We start from the raw sequence: 24,704 nt of genomic DNA on the forward strand, positions 1-24,704 counted from the left end.
AAGTCTTACATTTATGAGAGCTACATATTTATGAGAAACATGCTTGCATCTTGCAGCAAGTTGAAAAAATGGGGTGCGGCTATAGACATTCAGAATCCGATTTAATACCAGTGATATCTTATATGGATGTGTTGGGGGGACACTGTTAACATGTACAGCCTCTCTGACAGCCTGTTTTCTGTTGTGTCTCAATATCAGCTGTGTCGTGCAGCGTGCCGCGTGCCCCCGCCAACGGCTCTGTGTTTGGACGCGAGTACACGTTGGGCACCAGGGCTGTGTACCAGTGTAACCAGGGCTTCAGACTGCTGCCCGGCCAGCCCACCTCTGCCATCTGCCAGGAGAGCGGAGAATGGAGCCCCTCCAACATCCCTCCGCGGTGTACTGGTGAGCAAGCCTGCAGAGAGAGGAGTGAAGGGGACCCACCTCCCCAGACACCACTGTCATCGCCATCAACACTATTGCAGCTCACAGTCAGGTGTAAGGCTTGTGTATCAATTGTCGATACACAATAAGCGGGATCAGAAGGCTTTGAGGAGGTGTACAGAGCAAAGGGGATAGTGCAGCTGTCTCACTCACGTTTCTCTCTCCTTCTCACTCCCTGTATCCCCTACATAAACCCCCAGTCAATATATGGGAACCTTAATAGTCCAAATGCAAACGTGCATTAATTGAAACCTGTGATTTAAAGGTGTAGACACACCTTTTTGTGCTATTAAATGTATTGTTATCCCTCTGTCCTATATACAGTGGATGCCTGGGGTCATTTTATATATATATATATATATATATATATATATATATATATATATATATATATTAATTTTATTCACCTGATGTCTTTCAGCAATAACATGTCCAGACATTAGCCATGTTGCAATGGAGCATGGGAGATGGAGGCAGATCTATGGTACCCAGAACTGGTACGGTGCTCAGATGATGCTCATCTGTGACCTCGGGTACTATTACAGGGGCCAGCGCATCACCACATGCCAGGCCAATGGCACCTGGACCATACAGGAGCCCAGACCGACCTGTCGGAGTAAGTGATGCCAGGGGTGTGTCTGGGAGGAGAGGGGTGGCGTGGGGTGCGGTTCTCCTCCTGTAAACTGAATTGGTTCTTTATTTCTTTGCTTAAATCCACTGCTAGGTTCTTTTTTTTAAAGCAATGTGTGAAATGTGGGTTAAACCATGGCAGTGCATACAGGCTCCACTCTGAGCCTTGACCAGTGACTCATTATTATTAGACTGCCCGTGTTCATGATCACTGTGTGTTCCTGTGGAGATGTTTCCTGATCTCCACGTGTGTTTCTTTGCCTCTTCCCCACCCCTTCAGTCATCTCATGCGGAGACCTGCCCCATCCCCCCAGCGGGAACAAGATCGGGGTGCTCACAGTGTATGGGGCCACCGCCATCTTCTCCTGCAACACGGGCTACATACTGGTGGGGTCGCGAGTTCGAGAGTGCATGGCCAACGGGCTCTGGAGCGGCACAGAGGTCCGCTGTCTCGGTAGGTTCCTTGTTTTTTCTACTACTGTATACCGCTATTGAGTGTTTTATAGTTGATTACATATACACACTTGTGAACAGTGCTGGGTGAAATGCAGTGAAGATCCTAGCGGGCTTGAGTCCGTCTGGGTGTTTTTATGAATTGGACAGTGTGCCATTATGGGTTCAGTGCACTAACTATCTTTCTCTGCTGTCCCCCTTCGCAGCTGGGCATTGTGGCACCCCGGACCCCATTGTAAACGGGCAGATCGTGGGTGAGAATTATAATTACCGGGGCAGCGTGGTGTACCAGTGCAACCCGGGCTTCCGTCTCATCGGCATGTCCGTGCGGATCTGCCAGCAGGACCACCACTGGTCCGGCCGAACCCCTGTTTGTGTCCGTGAGTATGGCCCGAATGAAAAGCATGTTACCAGTGTAAAAAAAGATGACATTCTCCCATTGAGCATTGAAATGTAATGGATGCAGGCACTATCAATAGTGAATGCAATGGTTTGCTTGATTCTCCATAGCCATCACCTGTGGTCACCCTGGCAATCCCACCAATGGGCTGACGCAAGGCACCCAGTTCAACCTGAACGACATGGTGAGATTCGCCTGCAACACCGGCTACATCCTGAAGGGGGCAGTCAGGTCCCAGTGCCAAGCCAACGGCCAGTGGAGCAATGCTCTGCCAAACTGCAAAAGTAAGTACTGTACGGTGCGTGACTGTGATTGCTCTTTTACCTTGGGTGACCTCTTCTGCATCCAAAATGAAATGAAACGGAATTGCGAAAGGGCGCCTCGTGGCTCTGTGAGATAAGGCTAATGTGCCCATTTAGAGAAATGGAAAGAAGAAAGTCAAAGGAAAAACGACTGATTTAATTAAGTTGTTGAAACTGTATTTCAGAGACGCTAGGAAAATTGGGACATTAATGTTATTTATGAGATGTGTGATGCGGCTGATTTCTGAGACAGAAGTACTTCACTGAGAAGCACACAGTCAACGCAGACCTAAATTACCTTTTTAAAATACATTCAATTTGACCCCCCAGTGAATATGGAATTATAGATATATTTTGTAGAAAATATATCATAGTAGCTATAGCAATGTTATGTACGTAGGGCCTTTATTAAAATCAGCTTTGTTATTGTTTCTGGGACACTACTGTGCTCATAGTTACGACGACATCATATCCTGTAGTTCCACTGCATTGCAAGCAGCCATCAAGAGAAGGTCCCAGTTTTGGAGGTTGGAGTTGGATCAGTTCCTATTCAAGCGGGCTAAGGGAAATTGCTTGACCACCTTGCATCAGTAGCTTAAATCAATTAATTGAAACAAAATCTGTCAAGGTCTTCCTCCAAGAATTGTCATATTTGCAAGCTTTAGACACGTTTTTACCAAGTGTTGAAACATTACTTTTGCGCGCACGCAACCATGGGAGCGTGTTCTCCATCACTTGTGGTTCATGTATCATCAACCACAAATGGAGGAGACTCCACCTCCCCAGGGTTTGGTCTCATGACCTGGAATGGTCCAAATTTTACACCCACTACAGAATACTATTAGTTACTGAAATCAGCCTGGAGCAAGCCAGGAGCAGCAGAGGGGTGGTTTAGTTTAGTAGCCTGTGGTCACGCTAATAGAATCTGTGACTGTGAATGTCCTGGGAGTGTTTGATGGTAGTTGAAGCTGTCCTTAACCTTGTTTTTACATTGCTTGGAAGCAGGACAGCCTCCAGGAAACACAGCATGCCTTACAGCTTGAAGAAGCGCAGTCCATTGAGACCCATACAGTCGTTTAACATAGACTCCGCTGGGGCCGTTTAGACCAAGGCCACTTAAAGAGAATACCTGATGGCTTTGTTAGTTCACTATTCCCTACAGGAGAGTAGAGTGAAAGACTGCCTAGCATCGTGTAGGAGCTACACAGCTTGCCTTGTTATGTGTGTATATATGTATAAAATTGATTAGGGATTGTCTTTGTCAGTCTCAATTGAACAGTGCTGTCCCGGTGGTTTTAAAATCCATTAAGCTTAAGTACCATCATTCACTGCTGCACTTATCAGTTTTTAATGTATTTGGAATTCCAGATAGTACAAGGCTACTTAATGTCTTTCTCTGCAGCACAATCACTCGATACTGCTCCTGAATGTTATGTGCATGTAGCCCCTGGTATAAACTCTCCCTTACTTCTCTCACTGCAATCCCTACAAATGCCTGCAAGCAAAGGGCATCCTTCATTAAAAAAACACATCTGTTGGATCTGTTCAGAAATTCATCCTTTGTCAGCGTCCAAATGCAGTTTCATCTCATCCTGCCAAAAAGTTTATTGCTAACATCTGTGGTGAAGTTTAATACTGCATCTAGGAATGTGATTCTTAAGTCTTATCCAAGGTTACAATGAAAGAATATCCTTCAAATCGAAATGAACTGCAGATCAGTTAAGCAATCACAGTGTAACAGACCTGTGGTTACGTAGCAATTCAATTGTAATTACACATCTGCAAGTGTAAAGTTGTGTAGTTAAACATGTAGCTGCATTGTAATTAAAGCTGTTGTCGCAGTGCAATCAAGTGTGTTTAGGAGTGTTAGCTACTCTTGTTAGCATTCTGAAACCCCAAGCTGCTTTGGTCCTGACTGTTTGTCACGGCTGTTCCCACAGTAATGAACTGCACAGACCCAGGACATGTTGATAACAGTGTTCGGCAGGTACAGTCGAGTGGGCCTCATCGATTCAGCTTCGGGACAATCGTGTTGTTCCAGTGCAGCCTTGGGTACTATCTGCTGGGCACGGAGGTACTGTCCTGCCAGGGGGATGGCACATGGGACCGCTCACTGCCGCAGTGTCTCCGTAAGTCACCCCACCACAACCGGTGCCTGTCCTGAATCTCAATGCTGTGTTTATCTTTTACAAATACAGTAACGTTTTTTTTTTGTAAAGTATTGTTGTGCAATTAGAGGCATAGCCATGAGGCACAAAGTGTTTATTCTGAAAGTTAGAAAAACTTAATATAATTCATGTTGTTTGTTTTTTATTTTGTAACGGCTAATGCTTTCGTCTGTGTTACAAAATAAGCGTTTTCTAAATCATGTTTTTGAGCTGGCTTGCAGGTCTGTGACATTTGATTTGCATTGCTTGACAGAAAATAAAGTTCATTGATAATACAGCAGCTGTAATAAAAGCACGCTTTTGGTGACAGACAAGTGTTGGAGTAGAATGTGAGCTATAATTAAGCACGCACCAGGAGCCGAGGGAGAACATTGTGCAATCAAATGTGCCATTAGCATTGAAGAGTGGCCATTAAGCAGCAGCGTTGGAGGCGGTGTGAGAATAGAAATGAACTTATTTTCCAATCAGCTCTTCATTCCCTTCCAAGTGCAGCCGGCACAATTATCCAACCCGGACAGTTGCTGTGCAGAGAGAGCAGATGCATAAACATGCAATAAGATCTATAGCTGAATGGAGCTTGTTCTTACAGCGACACTAAAAAAGTAATCATGTATATAAACTGTGCTTGATCTGCCACTTGAGAGAGACGCAAAATTTAGATGGAATCCATAAGCTATATGATGCTGTCCCTTGTACTATAGTTACAATATATGGTACCACACACATGCTTGTTGGAGTGTAGTTAGCCTCTTTATATGACCATTGGCAAAGGCCATTGTCTGCTTTGCTCATGGATAGTAATATGCAGTTCTTGGGCAATGAGCTTTACAGAGATCAATATTGTGTTGGAGAATTCACCTCAGATATTCAAACGCAAGTCTGCCTATCCTTGTTCTGTAGTAAAACAAAATGCATTTATCAGACTGCTACCCATTATTTATACATTCTGTTACAGAACCCTGTTTTTTTTAAATGTATCTGTTAGTTTTACTATATTTCTGATGAAGTAGAACCAAAAAGAAAACTCTGACAAAGGCATTGGGAAATATTTCTGGGGGAAAATTCTGTTGAGAACTTGTACAACCAACTGCTGTAGACGGACCGGCAGTATATCTTCTGATTGAGGGTGTAAAGTTAGGCTGGAACATTTTATCATGTGTTTCTGTCTCTTGTTTTTGGCAGTGGTGTCATGTGGGCATCCCAGTGTGCCCCCCAATGCCCAGCTAGAGGGGGACAGATTCACTGTAGGCTCAGTGATCCGTTATAGCTGTGTGGGGCGACGGGTGCTCATCGGGAACTCAACCAGGATGTGCCAGCTGGACGGACGCTGGAGTGGGTCGCTCCCTCACTGCTCAGGTAGGGAGAACTAAACAGAGACCACAAAAAAAACTGTGGATCTGACATCTCTCTAAGACCACAGTTATAAAAATGTAATTCTCCTGTCAAGTAGCTATTTGCTTTTAAGCCATAATCTTTCAGAAACTGCTTGACAGTTTAACAATCTTGAAAATTGATCTAGTTTTTTTTGTTGTTGTTATTGGTTGGCTCCAACAACCTTGACATTGGGGAGTTAAAACCTGTTATCGTTTTTACTCTGGTAAATGGTCATAAAAAGGAAAGCAGTTGTAAAGAAACGGGTGCTTGTATTTATGGGTTGAAAAATATCAACGGATTATGAAAATCTCTTTTAGAGAATATAATCATTTTCTTACTGTAGAAAAGAGAGATGAGATGTGTATTGGGTTTGACAGCTGGCATGTTCTTCGGTTATGTGTTGTCTAAAGATGTAAGAAAAAGGGTTTCTCCTCTGCTCCCCCTTAACCGGGACTCACTTCCCACCAGTGCCAAGTGCTGACGAAGGCTGCTGCCTGTAAGAGGCTTCAGCGCCTCTAGGAATACAAGCGCACATTATATGTTACTTCACTCATAATGATATCTCAATTACTGAGATATATTATGATTAGAGCTTCTGATTTTTGGTTTTAACCCATAAAAAACGATAAAACACCTGCGATACAAAAAAAATGAAATCAGTGTATATCCAATAAACACTGGAAAAACACTAGTTATATTGTTACATAATGGTTACTCAATTCACATTGACTTGACCCCTTTCCCCGTGGATTTTGTTTTATAAAATGACCTACAAAAACAATACATAATAACTTTCCCAGTGCTGCTGGGCAATGTCCCTCCTTCCTGACTGGTATCTCACATTGATGTGTTCTGAATATTTTAAACCCACCCCAACTACTGAGCAGCAGCAACAAATTCCTACATTTCTATTGGAGGATTGTAACACGATTGTGAGATTTAAAACGAGATTACAATTAGAAACGGAGGATTGTTCTTGCTCTCGAGATTTAAAGCTTTGTTAACGTTCGATAGGGAGGATTTACGCACTCGTGGAATTTAAAACAGGATTGCAAATTGTGGCGAAATGTAAAAAAAACACATAAACACACACACACAAAAGAATGTGCCTGTGACCATAACGATTTCGTTGTGGAAGACAGCAAAGGAAAGAAGGTACAATTGAAGTGTACTGTGACACAAAAATATGGCCAAGAATTTTGGAAAGTAACCGAAAACAATAATTTCATACAGTATAGAAAAAGCGAAAGCTCCGAAAAAAACTGATTTGCATAAAACTCGAAAATAGCTAAAAACAAGCACTGAAAAATGAAATGAATAAAAACTGAAAAACAGAAGCCCTAATGATGATATATTATATCAGTGTTGACAGAGCGTTTACACTTCGTAAAAGTATAACTTGCTTAATAAACTTCGTTGCCAAATATTTTCACTTTCAGCATTGAGAAATCATTTTTAGTACAACTGCATTTTAAATTGATGGATGAACATGATTACATTTCAGTTAGAGGGTTACCATGGAGACTTCATTTTGTGTTACTGTTTCTATGAAAGATGTTACCTAAAACAAAAAAGTTAGTAAGCTAAAAAATAAAAGCCCTAATAGAGGCAAGCTCTTCAGATTTTCTACAAACTGAAAGCGATGGTGCTAGAGAGTGGTCCAAATAAATGGTAAGCTGGGTTTATAGGATCACAAGGAATTCACTGTACATTTCAAGCCAACATTTGCTTTCTTGTGCCCTGTTTTCCAGGGGAGTTCCTTGGCATGTGTGGCGACCCCGGTGTGCCCTCCCATGGTATCCGGCTAGGCGAGGAGTTCTCGGTGGGCAGTGCTGTGAGGTTCAGCTGTGAGCCGGGGTACATTCTGAGAGGCTCCTCTGAGCGCAGTTGCCAAGCAAACGGCTCCTGGGCAGGCCACCAGCCTGAGTGTCACGGTATGGCAACTTTCCATCAACAGACTACCTCTTTATTAGCAATAAGCAGAGAGATTGTTGTGCTAGCAAGTCTGCTTCTTTAAGGTGCTAGTTTGGTATGGTTTGGAATTTGGTGTTTGGGCTTTTGTGCACACCCCTCATACAGAGGTAGTGCCCTGTGCGTGTTTTTAAATATTGAAAAAATGATAATAAACAATACTGGATATTTTTAGCTCATTAGGTGTTGCTATAAAAAATGATCAACATAACAAACATGGAATTTGATCCATTTCTGTACAATCCAAGAATTAAATCACATGGGCCTCCCTCACTGGTCAAAGGGATATTTCCCATTCTGAACAGTTCATGGGCAGGTTGCACAGGATTTTATGTGAAAAACTGCAATCCCAGTTTGTTCAAATTGGCTATGCATTGAATCTCTGTGACTCCCAGATGAGTTAGCTGACATTATTTATGTATTACCATAGTTTCCATCCTCCCACAATGTGCCCATTTATTCTCAATCAATTCTTTTTTTTGTGGCACATAACAGCACTTGCAGGTTTTATCTTGTTACTGGGCAAAGCAAAGAGGCAAGAGAAAAAACGGTTTTGTTAGCTACTTATTATAGATGCAGCATTTAAATAAACGAAAGAGAAGGGGACTGTTTAATATTCTGTTTCTATCCTCATTTAATTTAGTGGTTAATAACAATGAAACGATAAACAGTAAGAAAACTTAAGAGGTAAGTGATGCTTGAAATCCCAGGAAAGTAAAACATTCCCGTGAGAGGACCCTGCTCCCTGCGGAGAAAAACAGCTTCTAATTAGTAAAGGACGAGGCCTGCCACAAGGAAAGGCAATTTAAGGAGGACTGGGAAACAAGTTAGCAAAGTGACGCAAAACTATTCACGATTTTGTGATGAACTAAGTTTTTAATGACGTGGTTCATTTATTTTTGTAAACGAGTATGTAGTGTGTAGGGAGTCTTTTATTGTTGCAAAAGATTGTTATAAAATTTGGATGAGAGGACTACAAAGCAAAGCTGAGAGAAATGATTTCTGTTATAATGAGAGAAACCCTCCACATGACCTATTAACTTAATATAAATGACAAAACCAAAGATTGTACTGATGAACTATGTTCTAAGGATGGGATTATAGATAGATAGATAGACAGATAGGTAGGTTCTTTCCTGCCTGCTCCTCCTCTGCAGTAGACAGAGAAGCTCAGTAACCCTTTAGCTCTCCAGAATGAACCGCGACTCTTGTAGTGATATCTCCCAGCAGAGCCTGCTTGAGTCATGAGCTTGCCAGGAAATAGGTAGATCATGCAGGGGAGAAAATGGACCATGCTATTTTAATGAACAAAGTTGGGTAGTCCACAGTCCCTCGGCTTGGGGTTCAACCTCTTCTAATTCACCAGGTGGACAGGGATATATTGGCCTCAGCTCTCCACAGCCAGCTGTCACTCCAGATTGAACATACGCTTATGTTTTAAACATTTGTGGCTGGTTTCACAGAACCAGATTAGCACTAATCTTGGTTTACCTTACCTAAATTAACATTGGGTAGTACAGGAGTAGTACTAATCAGGGTATGTGAAACCAGCTATTGGTGTCGGAAATAAAAGAGCTGCATCCAAAACAGATTTCATTTGAAAGTTTGTCTGGGTTTTTTTTTCCCTGCCTGTCATTGAGGTGCACACCTGCAATTCGGTTAGCAGAGACATCAATGGGAACACAGCTGGTCATTAAAAAGGATTTACTGAGCAGATTAAAAAGCCCCAAAAAGGAGAAACCGTAAGATGCAGCATTATGAATTATTCAGAACCCGATTCTGCCAAATGTCTGCTCTTTGCAGATGACCTTTGTGTTACAACTTTTCCCCGTTTAGTTTAGTCGCTCTCACTCTTTCTTTTGCTGCTAGGATGTTTTTTTTTTAAGCTACACCTAAGAGACTGTTGCTCAACCAAGTGGCTTGAAATCACACTGACCAGACATCTGTCTCCTGTAGTGAGCATTTGAAATAGCAGACTACCAGGAAAACAGCCAAGGTGTGACGCTGACTGGCGTATGAGGTCTTAAACATAGCAAAGCGAGGGATTTTCTTGGTGTGCTTTTGAATCTCCAGTAAACGGTGTGTTTCTGCCCCTCTGCAGTTCGTGTCCCATAACCGTTGGTCTCTAACGCTTTGTGGGTGTCTGTGTTCCACAGTGGTGTCCTGTGGGAATCCGGGGACCCCCAGCAATGCGAGAGTACTCTTCAATGACGGCCTGGTCTTCTCCAGTTCCATCAACTACTCATGCCGGGAGGGCTACTATTCCACAGGACTGCTGACCAGACACTGCACCATCAATGGAACCTGGACCGGAGCCACTCCTGAGTGCACAGGTACGCCGCCTTCTGTAAATCATGGTCAAGCACGGACAAGCATGGGGATTCGGTGGGAGCTATGATAAAGCATGAACAAAAAAATCCAACCATGGTAAAAATGATAACTTCAATATTCAGACTTGCATCTGTTTAGCGATAAATGCATAGGCAGTAACACACAAGGTGGCCGGGCTCACATATCAGGTGGGTTGTGACACACGAGGCGTAGCCGAGTGTGTTCAAACCCCTCAGAAGTTAGTGGTATCAGTACCACCCATGCCTTCGAGTGTGTCATGAATTTATTTCCATTTTTTAAAACTGTGATTTTCCAGATTGGAATGAAAAGAGATCAGAACCATTAAATAGCCATTTTATAAATAGTTTTTAATTACAATAGATTAGTCATATCTTTACAGGCTTTGGTAAACTTAACAACACTGTAATGTGTTCAAGGAATGGCAACTCTCGTGCTGGAGGGCCATTCCACACCATGTTTAACAGGTGCAGTGAAGTAGGTTATGGCTTTATGATCCGGATGGTCGTTATATTGCTCCAGTTGAACAATTACTAACATGGATGGAACAAATACCTGGTCTGGAAGTTGCCCTGATTTAGTTCAAGCCTGTTAACTCAGTAGTTCCGGTCTCACTTCTAACCTGTCCTGTTTGTGCCCCTCTTCAGTCATTAACTGTGGTGACCCAGGGGTCCCGGCCAATGGTCTGCGAGTGGGCAGCGAGTTCACCTTCAACAGGACGGTGTCCTTTCAGTGCTTGCCTGGGTACAGCATGGACGTGGAGCGAGCTTCCACCCTGCTCTGCACCAAGGACCGCACCTGGAACGGCACAAAGCCCCTCTGCAAAGGTACATGGAACTGTTTCCATCATCCTATGAAGATGGAGTGTGATCATCTTTCTTTCTCTGGTTTTAAAGATCCTATTTGGTAATGGATTAGAACCTCCTGCCAATGCGCTTCCCCTTCAGACCGCATTAACAAGTAGACACATGTCTTGTTAATTCTGTGCTTCGAACTGCGTTTGTATTGTGGTGTTTGTACTTTGCCGTTGTCTTTTTTATGGTTTTCCAGGACCCCCTTGTAAATGGGGTCTCTGTCTCAATGGGTAAATCTCCTTGTTAAATAAATAAATAAATAAATAAAAATAACATGACCTGAATAAAAGAGTAGAATCGGAGGTTAGTGAATCAACATGATGCACAAAACATTAGGCTTACATTTTTTTTTTTATTACACTGCAATAACAGATTTCCCTAGATCACAGAGCATCCATTACTTTACATTTTAAATACTAAAAGCCACTTAGCCATCTCAATGTAATTAAGACATCGTCTTTAATCTTAAGGCAGAATGTTTGTCACTGAATTTACTAAATTTCTTCTAGTAAGACATAGGTGCCATTTGGTCCTTTCTGCTTAATTCTGTAAATCTTTTAATTCATCCTCACTGCCACCAAAGGAGATATAGAAGCCCGATTAATCCTTGCTTACTTAATTACAGGGACACAAATCTGTCGATTTCAATAGGGAAACGCAATTTGTTTTGGATGGATGAAAACCTGCTTAGTATTGATCTGTGTGTGATTGTATTAAATGTTGTATGTTTGGAGGCTTAGTAATTGCTCAGGAGGCAGTGTAGCTGCGCGTGAATAGAGCATGCTCGGTGTAGCGACTGCTGTTCAATAACTTCACACACATGCTGCAGAGAGATCAGAGGGTCGGTGTCCATATGATGATGGGTTAGAATGGCCACCACTGTCACCAGGCCTTGTTCTCCTGAAAAGACCTCAGCGATCACTGTTATGTTTGTGCATCCCATGAACAGCTGGCAGTTTGGAAGCTATTTGCCGTTGTAAAGCTGGGTTACATTGTCAAAGCTATTTATTCCAAACGCTCATTAGAATGAAATGCACACACATTAGAGTTAATAAACAACTCGTGCTGAATTAATGGGCTTGTAAGCTGTCTCAAGTATATTTTTCTTAGTCATTTTATAACTGTCATTATTTATAATACAAAACATGGGTAACAGCTATGGCAATCTGGCTCCTGTCTACATCGATAGAAAGAGTTGTGTAAAGTTGTGCACGTTACCCTTATATAACAAATATAATTGAACCAAAACACAACCTTTGCTCGGGTGTTGGTGAGACACTTTTCAGAATGAGATTCATACCTTGTCTTCATGTAGTTTGTAACGCCTCTGTTTCAGCGATCCTGTGCGGGACGCCCCCCATCGTGCCCAATGGGAGGGTGGTGGGTTCGGATTTCCACTGGGGGGCCAGTGTGAGCTACGCCTGCGTGGAGGGGTACCAACTCTCCCTGCCAGCCGTGCTCACGTGCCAGGGCAACCGCAGCTGGAGCGGAGAGGTGCCACAGTGTTTCCGTGAGTATAACCAACACTGGGGCAGCACACACACCCACACATGACCCATATGTTACGCCATTTGCCCTGTTTTTTGATGTGAAAGGAAACAAAAAAGTTTTGGGGTGAAGACCTTGATAAAACTGCCCCCCTTTCCTCTCTGTACTTCATGTCTCTTATCTCTTTACATCCCCCAGATACACTTAATGCTCCTCCCTCTACTTTGTGCGTGGTAGTCCTGTGCTCACTGTCTCTCTCTCTCTGTCTAGCTGTGTTCTGTGGAGACCCTGGCATCCCGAATCAGGGCAGAAGAGAGGATCATGGATTCTCCTACCGCTCGTCTGTCTCCTTCTCCTGTTTCTCTCCGTTAGTGCTGGTGGGCTCGGCGCGGCGCTACTGTCAGTCTGATGGCATCTGGAGCGGCACGCAGCCCTCCTGCATAGGTAACTAAGATGCGCAGTACTAAACTAGCTTAGCTTAGTTTAGCTGAGTAACAATAATCAACAATTCAAAAGGAAGGCAAGCTCACTTTTTCAATTTTGCTTTACCCGGCAACAGATCCCAGCCACACAACATGTGCCGACCCTGGAGTCCCCCTGTTTGGAATTCAGAACAACTCACAGGGGTACCAGGTAAGAGACTCGGGGACAGGGTACCCCTACAGTCAAGCCTGCCTGTGTATCTGACAGTCTGTCTGATGATCTCGTCCAATAGGCTAGAATAGCTCTCCGCAACCAGAACTGCCTATTCGTAATCTACTTCATTTGATCATTGCTTGTAGGGTTTAGTTGGAATGCATGACGGAGTGTTTTGAAGTGTTTTAGTAAACAGAGGAAAGCACAAGCCCAAACATTCGTTTACTTGACTTAGTTTCTCATACTACTTCTGATTGAGTGTTTTGAATTTTGGGATGTTTTGAAGCTCTCCAGCCTCTCTGTGTCACACTAATAAGTTAGCACGTCTTGTATCAGTGTATCTTATATGAGAGAAGGCATCTCGTGCAGTTTGGGTGAGAGAACCACAAAGTAAAGCTGAGACGTCGTGGCTGCTCAAACTGTGTTTATTTTGATTTTTGGACATTGGAACTAGGTGTGGTATTCTATGCACGGGATTACATCTGTATACAGGATAAGGTATACTAGAATTGTGGCTAATGCTTTACTGTGACTGGTTGATGTGTGATTTATAATGTTTTGGACGGGTCAGATCGGAAGCATGCTGTTCTACAGCTGTAAGAAGGGGTATCTCCTCCAGGGCTCCACCACACGAACCTGCCTGCCCAACCTCATCTGGAGCGGGGTGCAGCCCGAGTGCACAGGTGAGCGAGACCCACAGCCCTTGGTGCAATGCTGCTGACTTTTTCCATTAACCCCCTTTGTGTCCTGGATATACCTGCAGGTGTCTCCGGTACTAAAAGCTCCTTTCGCAGCAAATAAGATGGGGAAGATAATAAGTAGTGAATGTGGAGTTACAGACTAAGACTGTGGAGCAGATCAGATAAGGGTAGAAGAATTGAAATACGCTTTTTTTTTCTTCCTCCTCAATGAATCATTTGAGCTGCAATATTTTGCCTGTTGTTTTGTACAGCTCAAGGTGTCTATCAACTACAGGTCACACGCGCCGTCTTTAACCTAGAGGCGTTGCATGGCAACTGCAGATAATAAGGCTGTACACTCCTGCTGTTTCTAAAGATGTAAACGTTTACTACAAACAGTACCGCTACTGATAGTAATAATGATAACACAGTTTTCTGTGTTCCTGCCCCACAGCGCACCACTGTAACCAGCCAGAGCTGCCTGTGCACGCGGATGTCAGGTCACTCGAGCTCCCCTCTCTGGGCTTCACCCTCATCTACTCCTGCCAGCCGGGCTTCTACCTGACAGGGGGCTCGGAGCACCGGACCTGTCGCGCCGATGGCAGCTGGACTGGCAAGCCTCCGCTGTGCACCGGTAAGAGGAAGCAGGGCACCCACTCTATTGAGTAGTCACTTGATGAAGACCCTCTACCCACGTACATAAGCATTATGATGTATTTTGTTTGTTTGTTTGTTTGTTTGTTTTTGCAGCCGATACAAGACCCAGCGGGAATCCAATTGGAAATGTGAGAGAAACTCCGAATATAATTCCAGGTAACCAAAGAACCTTGCGTGTGCTGTGCGCATTTTAATTTAAATTATGCGTCATAGAGTATAAATGCTTTGATGAACCTGCTCAGTGTTGTGTTGTGTTGATGGCGGTCTGTGCTCCCTTTTTTGTTGCAGTCCCAGCCAATGTGTTTGCCAGAAACTCTCTGTGGAAAGGCTCCTACGAGTACCTGGGGAAGAAGCAGCCGGCCATGCTACGTATCACCAGGTTCGATGCAGCAACCAGCAGAGTAAACGCCACGCTTATCGACCACAGTGGGGTGGAGCTCAAACTGGGAGGTACTGCCACGTTCTGAATGTTCTTGAAACTCCTAAATGAAGTCCTGTTTCTTTCTAGTTTGCTTGTTAGCTAATGGACAGTGTTTTTTGTAATTAATTTTACTCGCCGCTAGTTCAGATGCAGTTCCATCACGGACGCTGTTTCATCTCATTCATTTCAGGTATCTACAAGAAGGAAGAGGTCCATCTGATGCTGCAGGTGTATCAGATCAGAGGCCCGATCGAGATTTTCGTCCACAAGTTCAAGAATGATAACTTGGCTCTCGACGGCCATGTAAGTAGATGACTAATCCATGCTGGCAATCCGCTGTACTGCCAATTTTTTATGTTATTGTCTTCTGTTCAGTGCAATGCTTGTTCAGATCCATTGTGCTATCATTGATGGTTGGGCTATAGGGCCCCCGTTTAAAAACACGAAAGGACCGGCTCATGGAATACATTTAATCGAGTTTTCTGTTCATGAAAACGTTTTCTATACTGTTTAAGAGTGGCTAGGGCCCATGGTCTGTCAATGGTTCTGCTGGGGTTTCTTCAAGCCAGTGCACAGAGATTTCATGGGGTCCCATGTTTTTCAGGTGTCTTCAGAAGCCTCAAGCGGTTCCTTCGTCTATCAGGGGTTTGTTCGGGGCAAAGGTTTTGGGCAGTTCGGCCTCCAAAGATTAGGTAACTATCATACTTTTTACTTCAGACAAATGTTGTTACCCTTATTTTGAGGGGTAGAAAGGGTTTAAGAGCTGCACCGAGATTGTAGAAGAAGACTGAGATGAGAGGGAATACATGTAAAAGAAGGTAGGAAGCACTTTGTTTTAAACAGGAAGTTTTATAAATGCATGGATTAGCCTACCAGTGGAGGTACTAAAATCTACAACATAAGGAACAAGGGGGGGAAACACGATTTGATTCTGTTCTTTAAATTACGTGGTGTGCTAGGAAGGGATGAGCCTTGATGGGCTGAAAATGTAATTGCTAAACTTTTTTTATGTTCTGACATTATTGGAATTGGATCATTTTGGCATGGCCTACAAACGAAGCAGGTAGCAGATGGTCACTATAACAAAGTTACTTGTACTGCATATATACATTACGCATTAAAGCTGTTGACTTGGAAAACATCAGCATGCTTCCTAAACCTTAAGCACTGAGCTGTGAGCCCCAAGCTGCTCCGTCTGCCTCCCGAATGGGGTAGTTATCACATTGCCACTGGAGCAGACCAGATGTTGTTTTAACGGGCAGCTATTTAGAGGTATTTAATGGCAGTGGTGCCACAGAAGAAGGAATGGTCCTGTCCTTCATCTGTCATTCTTAAACAGGACTCAGGTGAAGGCAAGTTCTCTTCTTTAACAAGATGTTGTGTTCAGCAATAGAGCATAGTTTTTAATATATATACAGTATATAGCACATTTTTTTCGTAGAGCAGCCCTCTTCGGAGTCAGTCTTATCAATGTAGATTCTGCAACATTTATATCTTTTGAAACTGCTGCTTGAGTTTCACCTTTTCTTACTCTGTCCACAGCATCGAGTTTCATTTTATCAGAGAAAGGTTTTCGTTTTGTGTTGCTGTCATGCTTCGTTCACCCAATGTTTGCCAGTCAAATTGCATTATGGAGGAAATGGGAGCCACAACCGTGTTATTACTGATTCCACACTATAACAGGTTGCATTATAATGGAGTAACAATGTATATATATATATATATATATATATATATATATATATATATATACCTCTCCCATAATTAGCCATCTCTAGTTGTTCTGTATTCCTAGAAAATGGAAACCATTGAAGGGAAATGACTGCACTTTGGAAATGGCTTTCTCACTAAAATCTTTATACGCAGAGAGTAATGCTAGGTTAGGTGCCCAAAAGCATATCAGTGATGCAGCACTATTAAGACTTATTACTCTCATTCCAAGGTTTTTTTTTAGCTTCAATTTACCCCTACGCTCACCGTCTGCTCTGAACAGAAGGTGAAGAGTTGGCAGAAACAAAACCAGCACAAAATGAATGTGCAGTACGCCTCCTCTCCTGAAATATTCAGAATGTGGTTTTGCACTTTTGGTTGTTTGTTTGTTTGTTTGCTGGCAGAAGCGCTGCTCCTTCCTCTCCATGTGTTTGACGTGTTCTTGTCTGTCTTTGGATGCACCAGCCAGAGATGCACTGCAGTTTTCCTCTAAGTCTCAAAGCTGTTTTGGGGGAAATCTGTAACACTAGGAATGGAATTTGTGAGAAGTGAGAACAAGCTCATTTTGTGACACCAGAGTATCGAGCGTTGACATGGAGGTGCTGTGCTATAGAGATCCTCATTTGTACTTCCCCATGTCTGGACCTGTCCTGGAACTGAAATCATCAGGGCTTGAACTTGAAAAGCAGCCACATCCAAGTACAGACAGAAGTGTCTTTGAATTGAGAGGGTCTGTCTAATAATGGTGTAGTTATTGTAACAGGTGTTGAGATTCTGAGCTGGGAAAGGAGTTTGTGAATCAGCAGTCGTTGCTGAGACAGCAGGTTAAACAAACTGGCAGCCACTGATACTGCAATACTGATGGTGGAAATGACAGCTTAATAATAGTCAGGAGGTGATAGGTTTTAATAACTCTATAATGCATAGCTTAATTTGGGTATCCTGGAATTCATTTTTATATTCTGTTTCATTCATCTTTTTTGAGGTTTGGCACTGTTTTTGGACTGACAGGAACATGATGGAAGACAGATTTATTTCTCAGACTTATTCCTTGTCCAAAAGTGAAATTAAATAATATTGTGATTGCATATTTAAACAGCACTAACATGAAAACTACAGCTAAAAATACTCTGATTAGCCTAAAACCATTGTCATATTATAATAATAATAATAATAATAATAATAATTACAGTAAGGGCTACTCATCTCCCAGTGGGCCCTCTCCTCACCCACCCTCTCTGTCTTTCAGATACAAACCTGCTGGATACAGAAACAGAGTCGATGGGGTATAACTTCGCTTCAAACAGCAGTTCCGTCGCAGCTGCCATTCTAGTGCCTTTCATAGCCATGATTATCGCAGGCTTTGCACTGTACCTCTACAAACACAGGTAGGTATCTCACCAGAGCCATTCTCTTTTTATTCAAAAGCCCTCTTCACCAAGCCCTTGGGCACCTGCAGTACGCAGCCACAATTACACATCTAGACTGGTTTATATTCTCCAGCCTGGGTGCACCAATCCCAGACTCGAGTTGGGACAGTAGTTACAGTTATTTAAATGTTTAGTAGCAGGCAATTCCATTAAAACTTGTTTGACCATGTTTATTTATTTATTTATTTATTTATTTATTGTTTATTATTTCTTCCTGGTTTTTCAGAAATCACGTGCTATCAGAGCTTTCAACTGACTATGAACATCAAAAAGCCGCATGACATAACTGCCTTTGCCTACAAGCACTAGGACAGCTAGTCAGTGTAAACATATCCACATTAGAGCTCATAACCATTCAGAAAGATCTCATGTCCTTTAACACATACGCCAGGGCTCCAGAACTGCCCAGTACTAAACCCTCTTACTCCACAGGAGGAGACCGAAGGTCCCGTTCAACGGGTACGCAGGCCACGAGAACACCAACGGGAGAGCCACATTCGAGAACCCCATGTATGAACGCAACATCCAGCCCACGGAAATCATGGCCAACGAGACAGAGTTTACAGTCAGCACTGTCTGTACTGCTGTATAGCACCCACTCGCCCCTGCAGGTGAGACCAGAGGACACTTCTGCTGCTGCCTGTGTTATATTCAGATTTACTTGCCTTGGGCGTCTAGCCGTAATAAGTTCAATATCCAGCAGGTGGAGTTTGTGCATCGATAGTGTCCAGTTGGTGGTTTAACTGCTGAGAGAAGGGAAGGGGGGTATTTTGACATCGCTAGGCTGCCATATGTTTGCAATGTGTTTTCATTGATTAAGGCGTGTATCCTTCAAAAGGGTTGAATGATATAATGGGTACCGACAGAGCCCAACCAAACACTCTTCTTCAACACCACAGTTTTTTTTTATATTATTATTATTCTATTCTTGATCTGAATGTAGAAAAATGAAAGCAATTTTCTACACTGCAGTATCTGGAAATAACCATGGCGCACATGCATGGCTGATTACATTGGAGAGCTAAGTACCGTAGTAGAGTTATATAAAAAACAATTCCAGGTTATTTTATTTTTTTCCCCTGGATCATCTGGAAACGGGGATTTGGAAAAAGATGGCTTTAATTTTTTCTTATACACATATATTTTTTAGAGTCTCTTATATATCTTTTTAGAGTCTCTTATATCTTAAAGCCATGGGAGACTTAAAAGCATGTTAAACCCTAAAGTATGTCATCAAAATGGTTTACATGCATTTTAATAAAGTTTGCATATCTGCAGAAGCAGAGCGACAAACTCAAACCAGATTTATTGCAGGCTGAGCCCAACCTGCATGTCGTTCATTGATGTTTGTTTAGACCACTGTCCCCTAACGGGTTTGTTTGTTACCGCCTCTTCCCTTTGCAGAACCCAGAAGGAATGAGTGTTGTGTCACTTCACATGTCTTCATGCGATCCCTGTCTGAAAACGCTCTGAATGTGGACTGGAGGTGCCTGGGACCGGCGGGGGGGGGGGGGGGTAGTTATTGTGTTCTTTACTTGAGACCAGACGACCACAACGAGGAAGAGAAGGACAAGTTGCACTAAAAAGAAACTTACGGGAATGTCTGAAAAAAGAAAAATCAACCAAAAAAACAAACAAACAAAAAAAACCCTGTCCCGACAAGACAGAAAACGATACAAGGACAAGTTTCTTTTTAGCACTATGGGATCTCTCCTGTGATGGAGTAAAGTTCTCGACAAGACACAATGTTGTACAGGTTGGAGAGGTCCAGATGGGTTGGTGAACTTCGTAAAGACCTTCACAACACTTAGCAAAGAACTAAAACAACAACCAGCTGTCATGCACTGTGCTGCAAACCTGAAAATCTCAACAGGTCACAATCGCCCTCACAAGCAAGGGAACGGACACTTCTGAAATTGAGTCATGCTGTGGATTACCAGAAAGGATACCTGTGTGTTACCATGGTTGATAACAGAACCCAGTAAAGGCGGTACATCTGACTTTAAAAACATCCAGATCACTCAGATTCTGGGTAATTGGATAACGTTCTGAAATTGGGCCTCTGTTATCGTTTTGACCTTTTATTTTCCCCCAAAGGTGTTAAACATGCTCTCCATATTTGATTTCTTTCTGGGTCTTGCACTAAGAAAGCTGTCAAATCTACTAGGAGATGAAGCAGAAGTGGGAATCGGCATCTATTGGCAATGTTAGATTTCTATCATTGTCATCACTTCATCATTTTAATCTCTACTATCGTTTCATTATGTGCTGGGACAGGACGGGACAACGGGAGTTATAGCATTAGACCACAGGGGAAATCACATAAGTATATATATATATTTTTTAAAACCGCTGCCAAAGGAAGTGTATCAGCTGCAGCAGTAACTCATTTCTCCAGCTGTACGTACTGCCCTATCCCATCTCAAAGGAGAAGCGGAATATTACAGACGATACAAATTGTTGACTTTTCCATTTCTTATTCAAACACAGTTCAGTCTTTGATTTATTTTATTTTTTTACGACTCAACATGAAATATTGACAGGGGTATTACGGGGGCGAATCCTTCCTGGGATGCAATGGAAACGTTTGACACTGGCAAAGAAGACAGGCTATCCAGAGGGGCTTGTCAACAATCCTTCTCCCAGCTCAATCCTGAGCTGAAGGTGGATAGTACCACACAGTAATAGACAGGCTGGATTCATTCTTGGAGGACAGGGGGTCATTTTTATGGGCGGTGGACAACGAGTCCCCCGAACCAAAGGACTTGTAAGGGAGAAAGTTCTCTCAAAACATTTCTGTTTGTTGTATCAAATGGGATGAGAGATCATAAAATGAGGTTTGTAGAATATGGGGTGGATTAGCATTCCCTATATACTAGTGGACATCTGGATACATTACAGTTACACATGGTCATGAGCCCATATCAAACGGAGCATGGTTTCTGTATGGATTAGGGTATAAAAAACACTGAATGAACTCTGGGCTGATCACTGCCTACCAGTCCCTACTGATTCAACTGAACTGGGTAATAGGGACCGTTAACCTACAGCTTGGGTACAGCAGAAATGTTGGTGTCACACTGGAGGCTGCTCAAAGGTACAGCATGCATTCAAACCAAGAGGAGGGGGAGGATGGCTTGGGTTTTAATATATCTGACACCATCCCAGCGTCCACTCCCCCCTGCAGGAATCACTGTTTGTAAGCCTGCCAAGGGTTATATTACAATTTTTCTCCATTATGTCTGGGTCGTTCAATTTTCCCTTTTCCTAACTCAATGTATCACAACGATTGCCTCGTAGCGTGTGCCAGCAAGGTCGTTTCGACTTTGTCTTGAAGATCCCGACAGGCTGCAAACTTCACAGTGACTGGCAGCTCATACGTGTGAGGATAGGAATAAGACTGGGCATATGAATAAGCAAACAGCTTTATTATGAATCAATAAGAGATTCATGGGAATTCAATGGGAAGGTTTTTCATCAGTTCAGTTGTAATTATATCTAATTTTACAATTTACTTTAAAAGGTTATAAAAGTTAAAAAGGCATGCGTTTGGGGTTGCTATGTGGGCTGTACCTGACCACTTGAAATACCAGGCGCGACCAAAAGAATTATACTATTGGAACTATAACAAAAAAAAACCTCTTTCATGCTGAAACATTTAAAGCCATTTATCGGAAGAGAATTTGTGGAAGGAGGGAAGGGACATTCCCCAAATTTGATAGCAGCCCCTCTCTCCCCCACCCTTAAAATCTAACTCATGGCTTCCATCAGTCTTGACATTGCTTTATACAAAACAGGAGCATTTTGTAGCAAATCTCAAAATTGCCCTTCCGACCTGTTTTACACCATCACACAGTTTCAGTAATTGCTTCTGCAGTTTTATTAGTTTTAAATCCGTTCCTTATCTCCCAAGCCTGAATGTAATAACGCACCCTGCTCGTAGAAATGCTGAGACACTAAAGCATTTACATTTCTCCAGAGGTTTCTCAGGCACTGTGGGTGGCAGATACATTATCTTAAACCAATTGGCATTAATGTTTTACAGAAAGTACTAAAAAAAAAATGGGGGGGGCGTTATATAATATAATATTAATATTCACCTTTCCCTGCCTAATAATAATAATAATAATAATAATAATATTGCAACCTTAACAAGCATAAACAGACTTCTTATAGTCCCCAAGCAGTGGTTCACAACTGCTCTCAGTGTGCTGTAAGGGTTTGTATGTGCAAACAGCAAACACATCGGGGAAACAGTACTTGTGAACAAAAAATACAGAGCTTAGAGTTCTCAATTGACCCTTAGGTGGAGCTTTACCTGTTTCTGCTGTCAGTCTCCAGTATGTTTTTTCAAAAGGGTTTATTTTTTTGGCCAGGGGGGAAAATAACTCAAGTGTGCAAAAGCAAGAGATTTTGTTTAGCTCCCACAGGGTTTTCTCCTAAACCGACTGCGCTGAGACAGCATTTGTTACTGGAGATTTGAAGAGAAAGGCTTTACTTTTTAATGGATGTCTCATTAAAAAATGTGACGTGACATGTTCAATTTGACGCAGCCTACAAAGTGAAGTAAACGCTGTGATCTTTGTTTTCTTTTTCTTTTTTTTTTCATCCCGGACTGATCGAAAGCAGGACTTTGTATCTTGTCAGCACAAGGAAAAAATCCTCTAAAATGTAAGGTGGTCAAAACAGACCTTACCGATATAAAGAAAAGACAATAGCCTGGCTAGCACTATATTTATATTCATATCGCAAGCAGTGTTGCTTTCTGATTTATTTAGTTCGTATTGATTTACAATACAATGGATATTGTTCTTTACTAAAAACATATTTTAATAATATAAGTAACTGTATGAATAAACCTTTACATGAGTGGTCCAATTTATCAAAAATATAAAGTAAACTAAGCAGGTAGAATATTAAATATATTAAATATGTGTTACAAATATCATGGCTAGTAAATCGGAGTGCAAGTAAATAAGTAAATAAATAAATAAATAAAGATAATTACAATATTTCCGTCTACAGGTGTTTTAAACATTGTAAATAATGTTTCATCCTCTAAAACACTGTACCATTCCATAAATGATCTCCGTTTTAATTTAAGTATAAAATAATGACCCCCCTCCCCATCCTGAAACGTGGTTTCACCTTCAATACACTCCAGGTATTGAAACAGACGGACCCCTGAAACCTGCTGGTGAAAGGGGTAGTCTTGCTAATGCTTTTGGCGGCTGTTAAATGCATAACAGCTGTCTATATCCATGCGGCTTACTGAACCGACCTGCTTTGATAATGAAGGTGGTGCAGCATATCTGTCGAGATCTTAATTATGAGAGAATTGGTCTGAGGGAATTATGCAATTAGACTGAATGCTAAAATCCAGCAGCGGACACGGGTTCGGTGCAGCGATGTATCATATTGGTAAGGTTAGCTTCAAGGAGTGCTAACCAAGGCTTGTCGATTTTCTTAACTCTTATTAGCACTAACAGTATTACTACCGACTTCCCCCCTTTTCTGTTGAAGATCTTTCGGTTCAATTAGGGATGTGCAGTTATTTTAAAGACTACAGAAGTAAAAGCTGCTGTTACTTCCTGGTTCGAAATCACTTCCTGTGTGTTTCCTCCAATCAGAGACCAGGAACAAACAGTTGAATTAGACTCGATCTGCAGCGATTACTTGAAAAATATGTTCAGTATTAATATATCAACAACAGCTGGGGAAGTAAAAGATCTTCAACACAGAAAGAGGGCAGTAACCATGTTGCAAATGTTAATAAGAGGTTAGAACATTGATTTTATAACCTTTTCATGGGTAACCAAATCTAATAAGTAAAACAGTTCAGCGGACAACTGGCAGTCTCAGACTACAAGCATTTAGAAATAGATTAAAAATAAAATAAAATAAAAAACAACGTCATAGTTCATTATATTGTGTATACAAAGTCACGCTATTCCATTACAGTAACATCATATGAATTGTGGTGTTGGGTTTGAATTGGCTTAGTTCAGCTACAGGCTGAAATCACTTGAAGAGTTTTAGGTTTTACGTGTGTGTGGAACGAGAACAAACAAAAATAAAAGTTTTTGTACAGAGATATATTTTTATGAATATAAATTTGTAATATAGAAAAAAAAAAGATCTGTACATGTTTTTCAATATTGTAGTAAGAAAAATGCTATTGGGGTGGAAAAAAACAACCAAACAAAGCCTTTTGTAAATGTAATAAAGATTGTACATACAAGTTTACATACATATTGTACATATGTAATATATACCCGACTTGGCTGTTCTGCAATATCTCAAATGTATTTTATCCATCTGTATATGATGCTTTGCATTGTGTCGAAGCTTATTCTACTTTCAAGAACTCAAAACCTATTTTAAAGTCTTTTTGAAATAAAAACAGAATATTACCTTGTCTTTGTTTATTTCTTTATTTTACTTTGTATTATTATTATTTATTTATTTATTTATTTATTTATTTATTATCAGATGCCCTTATCCAGGGCGACTTACAATTGTTACAAAATATCACATTGTAAAGTATCACATTACAGAATATTACATTACAGATAAGAGCAGTTGTAAAGTACAATAAAATCAGTAGCAAATAAGATCAAATTCAAATAAGAGCAAAATGAAGAATACAGTAAATAATTACACTTAAGAGCGAGTTTGACTAAGAGCCGTTAACTTAGTAAAAATATTTCCCAATAGTCCAGTAAGAGCACTTAGTACGATAAATGAATGAGAATGAT

At 41.7% G+C, this 24,704-nt stretch overlaps 1 protein-coding gene across 1 annotated transcript in view; it reads left to right on the forward strand.

The window, feature by feature from the left end:
- LOC117413239 (CUB and sushi domain-containing protein 2-like) overlaps nucleotides 1–24,359 on the forward strand; it is a 161,534-nt gene extending 137,175 nt beyond the window's left edge. Inside the window, exons 50-71 of the mRNA XM_058997322.1 lie at nucleotides 199–384; nucleotides 845–1,039; nucleotides 1,334–1,507; nucleotides 1,713–1,886; nucleotides 2,017–2,190; nucleotides 4,149–4,337; nucleotides 5,559–5,732; nucleotides 7,502–7,684; nucleotides 9,878–10,054; nucleotides 10,718–10,897; nucleotides 12,261–12,434; nucleotides 12,683–12,856; nucleotides 12,972–13,045; nucleotides 13,620–13,731; nucleotides 14,183–14,362; nucleotides 14,479–14,541; nucleotides 14,674–14,835; nucleotides 14,997–15,109; nucleotides 15,411–15,498; nucleotides 17,766–17,904; nucleotides 18,379–18,557; nucleotides 19,351–24,359. Of these exons, the coding sequence (XP_058853305.1) occupies nucleotides 199–384; nucleotides 845–1,039; nucleotides 1,334–1,507; nucleotides 1,713–1,886; nucleotides 2,017–2,190; nucleotides 4,149–4,337; nucleotides 5,559–5,732; nucleotides 7,502–7,684; nucleotides 9,878–10,054; nucleotides 10,718–10,897; nucleotides 12,261–12,434; nucleotides 12,683–12,856; nucleotides 12,972–13,045; nucleotides 13,620–13,731; nucleotides 14,183–14,362; nucleotides 14,479–14,541; nucleotides 14,674–14,835; nucleotides 14,997–15,109; nucleotides 15,411–15,498; nucleotides 17,766–17,904; nucleotides 18,379–18,538 (3,245 nt within the window). The 3' untranslated portion in view covers nucleotides 18,539–18,557; nucleotides 19,351–24,359. The remainder of the gene's footprint in view (nucleotides 1–198; nucleotides 385–844; nucleotides 1,040–1,333; nucleotides 1,508–1,712; nucleotides 1,887–2,016; nucleotides 2,191–4,148; nucleotides 4,338–5,558; nucleotides 5,733–7,501; nucleotides 7,685–9,877; nucleotides 10,055–10,717; nucleotides 10,898–12,260; nucleotides 12,435–12,682; nucleotides 12,857–12,971; nucleotides 13,046–13,619; nucleotides 13,732–14,182; nucleotides 14,363–14,478; nucleotides 14,542–14,673; nucleotides 14,836–14,996; nucleotides 15,110–15,410; nucleotides 15,499–17,765; nucleotides 17,905–18,378; nucleotides 18,558–19,350) is intronic.
- The last annotated feature ends 345 nt before the right edge of the window (nucleotides 24,360–24,704 follow it).

This window comes from Acipenser ruthenus, chromosome 23 (genome assembly GCF_902713425.1).
Source record: "Acipenser ruthenus chromosome 23, fAciRut3.2 maternal haplotype, whole genome shotgun sequence".
In the NCBI taxonomy this organism is placed as follows: domain Eukaryota; kingdom Metazoa; phylum Chordata; class Actinopteri; order Acipenseriformes; family Acipenseridae; genus Acipenser; species Acipenser ruthenus.